Consider the following 7,970-nt stretch of genomic DNA (forward strand, 5'->3'; position numbering starts at 1 on the left):
CTCAGGAGGCTGCGCAGCGCCCCGCCCGCCCCCTCGTCAGGGGCCTGAGAGCCGGGAGAGCGTGGAGCCTGCTCCGGCTCGGGCTCGGAGTCTGAAATGAGAAACGGCAGAGGCGGATAGTACCCGCGTGCCCCCACCGTGACACGGAGGGACGGGGATGGAGCACAGCTGGACAGGGGTGCTCAGAGGGGACGAGGAGGGGCCAGGCACCCAGTGGATGGGAGACAAGCGGCCAGGGGCTCGGGGTGCCGTGCCCGGAAGGGCTGTCATAGACACAGGGGCGGGAGCGTTGCAGGGTGACCCAGAGCTGCTGGGACCATCCACAGTCACCACGGCAGCTGTGCCAGTGCACGGAGCCACGGTGGCAAGACAGACCGTAGCCAGGAGAAAGCACTCAGTGCGGGTGAGGACCCAGAACCTGGGGGACTCCAACGCGCCAGAGGGCGCTCTCAAGCCCTGGCCGAGGATGTGGTCTGTATGGGCACAGCTCCTCATGGGGCTGCCCCAGGCCTCGGTGGCAAGTGCCCTGCCGCCCAGCTCTCATGCCCACCCCAGGAGCTTCCCACGCAAATCTCTGGCCCAGGGTCTCCTTCCAGGGACCTGACCTCAGACACCTGCTCCCCACCCCAGGGCCACCCAGGTGTGGGCCAGGGCTCAGCACTGTTAAATCCAGCCGTATCACTAACATCGCCTGGAGGGAACCCAGGCGGCTTCTCAAGGGGGAGATGCAGGGGACCTGGATTGACACAGCTCCAGTCAGGCTGAGGGGAGGCCATCTAGGGGATGCAGTAGGAGGAGACCCAGGATAACTCCGGTGGATCTGCGGGGACAGTGGTGCTCTGAGCCAGAGGTCCCCGCCTGGGGCCGCTGGAGGGGAGGGAGGAGTTCCGGCTTCACTATGTCCGGCCGGGGCTGGCAGGAGTCCACGTGGTGCCACTGGGGCAGGTGGCAATGGGCTGCAGTCACCACCTCGGGAAGCATCAGTGACTGGACTGGCATTAGAATGGGGGAGGGGCCACAGGGCAGAGCTGAACTGGTGCCAGGGAAGAGAAGGGACCCCAGGAAGGGGGTGGTGCCAGCATTGGGGGAGCCACAGCGGTGGGCATTGAGCCTGGCACACGCAGAGCTCTGGTCACCCAGTAACCCAGTTCTGCTCACTCACCGGGCCAGAAGGTGTCTCTGCCAATCTCCACTTCCTCTATGTCTTGGAGATCCAGGTCAGACGGCTGGGACACCACCTCAGGGCTGGAGCTCGGGGAGCCTGGGGGCAGGGAGGCTGGGGCTCACCTCCACCCTCCGCACCGCTGCCCCTGCTCCTCTCTGACTGCCAGGTGCTCCTGGGCTGTGGCCCTGACACAGGATACCTCCTGGCCCTCCCAATCCCAGTAGCAGGCCTGCTGCTCGGGCTTCTCTATCCACAAACGCTCTTTACCTTCCTTCCCAGCTGGGTTCAAGAGCCTCCACCTCCAGGGGCCAGCATGGGGAGCTCATCCCCTTCAGCCCAGTAAGCAGAGCCAAAACCTGGGGTAGCTTCGAAGCGGCCCTCCTGCTGCTGAAGGCGGCTTTGTCACCTTGGCTGGCTGTGGCCAGCCCTCTTCCCTGCCCCGCTGTCCTGCAGTGTTGCTCTGAAGTGGCCTCTCAAAAGTGCTGGCCCTGCAGGCTCCCACACAGGTACCTCACAAAGCCTCCCTCCCTCGGCCCCAGGCCTTTCTGTCCCTCCAGGGCTCTCCACTGTCCCTGACAAGCACCCAAAAACAGCAGAGGTAGCTGTTTCCAGCAGGCCCAGTGTACTGGCCCCCTGCTTCCTCAGGCAGAGACTGAGGAATGGGCTGGGCCCATCCATGAGCCCCTCGCCCCTGGGCACACCAGGCTTGGGCACCCAGGACCAAGACCCCCCCTTCCACCCAAGACTTGGTGGGGGCAGGGTGGGGGGATGGCCTTAACACTCAAGGAGCACAGATGCAAGAGGGAGGGGCGCGGGCTCCGCTGCCCAAGGCCAGTGGTCAGCTCTCCTCACACCAGCAGGGGCACCAGGCCCCTTTGGGGGTCTCACCTGCCCTCTGCCCACAGCAAGGAGGGTGGCTGGGGGCTGTACTCAAGGACAGGGGTGTCTCTTTGCCCTGCGAGGCCGAGTCTGGGTGCCCCCAGCGATGACAATGCAGCGATGGGCACAGAAAGACGCAGCGCTGGGGTGGGCAGAGGCTCCTGTCCACACCATGTTCATAACAGTGCCTGGCTGTGAGCCTTTCATGGGACTTTCCAGCCTCAGGCAGGCCTGCCCCAGCTGCAGTGGGGTGACCAGCTTGGCCCACCACGAGGGCGGACCTCCCCAGCCTGGCCAGCCACTCAATCACCCGACACGCCCACCCGCCCTCAGGTCGGCCCCTGGGAGACCTTCCGAGCCCAGGCTGAGGAGTGAGGGCAGACCTGACATGGAGGGCTGGGAAGTTCAGCAGGTGGGGGCGGCTGTGCGACGTCCCTTCCTCGAGAGCCGAGGGTCCAACTGCTTGGCTGCCCCGAAGCAGGATGTGGGGGGGGGGTCCCAAACCACCTCTAGGCCTTTCAGATACGCTCCCCAATGTGGGGACAGGCCTGGGGGCACTGTCCTCTCTGGGCTGTGACCCTCACCCCCAGCTTGTGGCCACCATGTCACCATCCCCTGGCAGCCAGGGGAGCTGGCTTGTTCTACAGATGGCCAAATGCAGTGCAGGCTCCAGCGCCGTGCTCCTGCGGAGGGGGCGGTGAGGGCATCACCTCTCTTGAGACAGCCTTGCCACCTTTGCTCTGTACTGGGATGCCACTGGAGGGGACCTGGCAGCACTTTGAGAAAGAAAGTGACCCCGATTCCAGCTTTGCTCCTGGTGCCACGCCCCGGCACTGACAGGCGGGATGTTCCCCGGGCTGTCACTTTAAGAGGACCAGTGACATTACCAAGATAGGAAGCACGCCAAAGCTGCTGCCAGCTGTACGGGTGCCCGGAGACACCCTCAAACGATGCCAGGTGGTGTGCACTGTCTCCACCCTGCTGCGGAACAAGCGGACTCAGGATGGCCCCCAGCTCCCTGGGAACCCGCCCCATTCATGTAGCAAAGCACTTCCTAGGACCTTCTCTAGAGGAGGAGGGGGGTGGCCTAGGGTCAGGTGCGGGCTGCACACAGTATGGGTCACTGTCACTCCACTGCCTAACCCTGGCTCCTGACACTTGCCCACATTCGGGCCATTTCTGCAAAGCTCAGTCACCTGCCACCTGCTGGCTGTGCCCGGGCCGTGCCAGGTCTCTGCAGGGTGGACACGCAGACCCTGCTCCCACCCCACTGGCTCTGTGCAGAAGTACCCCCGCCTCAGTATCACTGACCCCTCCCCCAGCCAGTGCCGCCCACTGCCGTGCTGGGACACAGGGACAGTATGGCCCGAAGTGGAGAAACACCAGGGCTGCCCACCTGCTGGGGCTGGTCTTCCAGGTGGAGGCAAGGTGGCTGTGCACGGCTGGGGACAGGCGGGAGGTGGGTGCTTTCCTGGCCGGAAGGGCCTTTCTTTGTGTGTAAAATGGCACAGCAAGCACTGTGTGCCTGGGCCCGGACCAGGTGAGTTAGGCGCTGGGGGGTGGTCAGTGGGCACCTAGAGTCCATCTCAGGTGCCAGGGCCAGGCACTCCATGTGGAAAGATGCTGTGCCTGTCGTGGGGTGCCGTTGCCCTGCCCATGGGGTCCTCCCCACCAGTCTGGGCACTCAGTAACCCCCACAGGACTGCAAGCCCCCAAGGGTCCCAGGCCTCCCCTCCCTCACTTCCTCCTGCCCACAGACTTCCCCTCCACCTGCAGGACCCCTGGGCAAACCTTCCAGAACCCGTGCAGGCAGTGCTGGCTCTGGTGGGCGTGGCCTTGGGGCACAACACAATCCCTGAGGAGCTGTGTGGGGACCCTCAGTCCCCCAGGCCCACGGAAATGAGGAACTGTGTCCAGTTCCCACCTGCCTGGTCTCCCTGCTCTGCAAGGCCTGGGCTAGGCCATGGCCCCAAGCCCTTTGCTGTGGGACCCCAGCTTCATGTCTGCAGGAACCACCACAGAGAACCTTCCCCGGCCGCTCCCCATGCCCCTCACTACCCTCCCCACTGGTAAACAGCTCCTCCCCGGGATCTCCTCTGCTCCCTGACACCTCACAGCCCAGGGCTCAGCATGCCCAGCACGGCACCCACCAGAGGCTCCGGAGGTGACCTCGTGTGCCTGGAGTGGGCCCCGGGAACGTTGGTCTGGCCCACTGCAGTCTGGGAGTTGGGAGGCTGTGGCTCCAAGTCCTGGCTTGGCCTAACTGGCAGGACAGTCCTGGACAAGTTCCAGAAACACCGCAGCCGCCTCTGCTTAGGAATCTTTCCCCAGGGCATTCCCAAGGAGCAGAGGAAGCTGGAAATGCCCGGAAGCAGCCCCTGCCTGTCCTCCCTGGATGCTGTTTCTGGTACAGCAGGGAGAGGGCAGAAGCTGCTGGTGCAGCCCCACTTCCTCCCACGGGACAAGACCTCTGGGGATTTCAGGGCACTTGGACATGGCTTCAGTGCCCAGGGGGCTTCCAGGCCTGTGGGGCTGGGGACTCATGCCTGGTTTTCTGGGCCTGACTGCCCACGGCTGTTGGAGACAGGGCTGGGGGTAGTGCAACCCTGTAGGCTCAGGGGGCCCGGCCCGAGGCCCCTCCATGCTCCCCAGGCCCACCCGCTGCCTGGGCATCAGCTTCTTATCCTGCAGAATCTGGCCTGCAGCCCCCTCAGCCTGTGTCCTGTGCTAAGATGATCTGCTGGGCTGCTCCAGACTATCCCTCTGGAGAAGTCACACCTCTCCAGGTCACACCTCGCCCCGGGGAGGGGGACGGCGGCGGGGGAGTGCCAGGGCGTGCCCTGAGTCTGCTGGCCTCCTGGCCTTGTCTCTGGGCTTCCGTGTCTCCATTGGTAACAGGACAGGAGGACTTCCCTCAGCCGTTGTACAGGTGACATGAGAGGGCAAGGGCGGGCCCTGAGATTTTGACTGACTAAGGGGTGAGGAGCACGGCCCTCAGGGCATCGGCTGGAGGCCCAGACACAGTGTGTGCTGCCGGGGCTTGGGATCCTTCCAGGCAGCCCCTGGCCAGGCCCAACAGGACAGGCAGCCCAGGCAGCCCACAGGCGCCCCTTCCCAGCCTCCTCACAGTCCCTGGGGAGTTGCTTGGGACGCAGCAGTGGAGACGGCAGGGCTGCAGGCTCCTGCTCCTCGGGGGAGTGGATGCCAAGCCGCCTGGCTCCCTGCTCCTCTAACTCACCCTGGTCCTGGCTCGTTGGGGAAGCCCCTGGCCTCTCTGTCCCCATCTGAGTGCCCACCTGAGGGCCCCATGCAGTGCAGCTGCTCTCCACAAGCCTCAGTGGTCCCTTCAGCCACCAGGATGCTGCCTCCCCAAGAGGGAGAACCCTGTGCCAGGTCGTGCCATTCCTGGGCCACACACAGGCTCTCCAGGCTTGACCTATTAGGGCCTTGCCCCTGCTGTCAACAGCTCATGTGCTGGGTTGGGCCACGAGGGCCGTGAGCCCAGGCCTCCTGTGGAACCCCCAGCAGAGATGGAGCCTCAGGATCCCTGACCTCCGAGAGGGAGCAGAGCCTGGGGCACCACGGGGCTGGGACTCCCCCACACCTCAACTCCCAGGGCCTGCCATGTGACCACGAGGCCATACCATCAGGGATGGAGCAAGGCCGGCCCTCTGTCCCTGCGGGTCCGGGAACCACACCCAAACCAGCTTGGCAAGGACTCTGGCTGCTGCACTTCCTGAATGACAACACTCAGAGGGGCATCTTCCTGAATGGCAACACACACTCAGGGGCCACGCCTTGCTCCTGGTCACGCTGGACGCAGATTTTGAGGCCACTTTCCCTCCTATACCGCAACTCAGGAAAGAAACGATGCGGGGAACCGTCCCCAGGGAGCCAGAGCTCAGGCTCGGCCCCAGCCTCAACCACTGCTCTCCCAACCCAACCCGCGCCCAGCCCCTGGCCTGAGGGTGCGGGAACCCCAGCTGCTGAAGGAGCTGCATACAGGTGTCTGGAGGTGCCTCAGTCAGCCAAGGTGGCAGGTCAGGAGGAGATGGGGCAGGGGACGCTGGGTGGAGGGTGCACAGCGGGCTGGGTGAGTACCATGTTGATGCCCATGGAGGTGAAGCTGAGGCTCGTGGTGCTGGGCTCCAGGTGTCCCCGGTGATGAGAGACTGACAGGGGACGGGGCAGAAGGGGACTTCTGAACGTCCCCTAGGGCTGCCATCTTCCCTGAGACCTGCTGAAGGTGTCACACCTGGGACCTGGGGAAAATGAAAACCGTGGCAGATGAGGGCATTGAGAGGAATGTGGGGGGACGGTGCAGGAGGAGGCCACATGCCAGCTCCCCAAGGGGAGACGGAGATTTACCCACTCCAGGAGGAGCAAGGATGGCGGGTGAACCCACATGGACACATAAGGCCTGGGGTGAAGCAGTCAGGGGACCTGGCACGTTTATTCAGTAAGGACTAACGCTTTGAGTGGCCGGGCGCGGTGGCTCACGCCTGTCATCCCAGCACTTTGGGAGGCCGAGGCGGGTAGATCACCAGGTCAGGAGTTTGAGACCAGCCTGGCCAATATGGTAAAACCCCATCTCCACTAAAAATACAAAAATTAACTGGGCGCAGTGGTGGGCGCCCGTAATCCCAGCTACTTGGGAGGCTGAGGCGGGAGAATCACTTGAACCTGGGAGGCGGAGTGAGCTGAGGTCAGCCCCTGCACTCCAGCCTGGGTGAGAGAGCAAGACTGTCTCAAACAACAACAACAAAAGGAGTAATGCTTTGGAAGGAGCGCTTAGGAAGTAGCCACCACCTGGGCACCACAGTAGACTCCTGTGGAGGCTGAAGCAAAGCTCCTGTCCCAGCGGAGGCTCTGGCATCTCCCTCCAACCTGTGGCATCATCCCTCCCCCAGAGAAAGGCATAGAGAGTCTTCCAGAAAAACCTCAGCTGCTGGCCCTGTGGGAAGGCTGAAAACCGAACCATGCCTGCTGGCGCACGAGTGTTTTGGAGGAAATCTTAACAAGGCTTTTCCTGAACAGCAAAAGAGAGGCATTTCCAGAGAGGGGAACCCTCTTCCTCAGACCCTACAGAACCGTCAGAGGCTGCAGGCTGGAATCCCCTAGTCCAGCCCTGCCGCAGCGCTGGGAGACTCACTCAGGGCTCCAAGATACTTCTTAGTTTGCTTTGCAAAAATGGTGTGAGTCCAATGTGAGAAATGACTTTTCTTTCATACTGTGATAGAGTAGGAACTCCTAATCTGGGGCAGGGAGTGAAGAAAGAAACGGGAAGAGTAGACAAAAGTTAACGGAGATTCAGATATAAGGACAGCAGTGCCTACTTCGAGAAAGTGGGAGAGGCAACTCCCACACGGCCACCACCCCAGTGCCCGGCCTTCTGGGCCAGCCTCCATCCACTAATGATGGGAAGGGTCAGGTCGCCAGGTAAGTGGCCACTGGGTGCAGGTCCTCCACCTCGGAGTCACATCTCAAGTTACTTAGTCAACTTACTGGGGACATCTGGTAAAAGGGCCTACTCGATCACCCCGACCCTGGCGTGACCCCCGGGAATGAGTGGAGGCGGCTGTCACAGGGTGGACGTCCCTTCACCCTCAGGGAAACACAAACTCTTGAGCGCCAGGCTGAAGGGGGAGGGGCACTCCTGCCAGTGGCTCGGGGGAAGCATCCTCTGCCCCTCTGTTACCAGCCCCGTGGGAGCGGACCCGATCGCCGGGAGCTCGGCACAGGGAGCGTCTGCCCGGCGGTGCGGCGCTGGGGTCCGGCGGCTCCACGCTCCCGAGCGGCGGGACCTCCGGGCCTCAATTTCCCATCTGCAGAGTGGGGATGACGACAGCGGCCGTCATCGGGTGCTTGGGAAAGGCGCTCTGCGAACGGACACCCGCGATCGCCAGGGCCACTGGGCGGGGCGGTC

The 7,970-nt window shown here is 63.2% G+C and overlaps 1 protein-coding gene across 1 annotated transcript in view; it reads right to left on the reverse strand.

Annotated features, from left to right (window-relative positions):
• The window catches only part of GLI4 (GLI family zinc finger 4), a 7,295-nt gene extending 987 nt beyond the window's left edge, over positions 1-6,308 (reverse strand). The window contains exons 1-3 of the mRNA XM_011938222.1: positions 6,146-6,308; positions 1,163-1,261; positions 3-91 (exon numbers count right to left, since the gene is read on the reverse strand). Coding sequence (XP_011793612.1) covers positions 3-91; positions 1,163-1,261; positions 6,146-6,269 — 312 coding nt within the window. The 5' untranslated portion in view covers positions 6,270-6,308. The remainder of the gene's footprint in view (positions 1-2; positions 92-1,162; positions 1,262-6,145) is intronic.
• Between the last annotated feature and the right edge of the window lie 1,662 nt (positions 6,309-7,970).

This window comes from Colobus angolensis, unplaced genomic scaffold (genome assembly GCF_000951035.1).
Source record: "Colobus angolensis palliatus isolate OR3802 unplaced genomic scaffold, Cang.pa_1.0 Scaffold17, whole genome shotgun sequence".
In the NCBI taxonomy this organism is placed as follows: Eukaryota; Metazoa; Chordata; class Mammalia; order Primates; family Cercopithecidae; genus Colobus; species Colobus angolensis.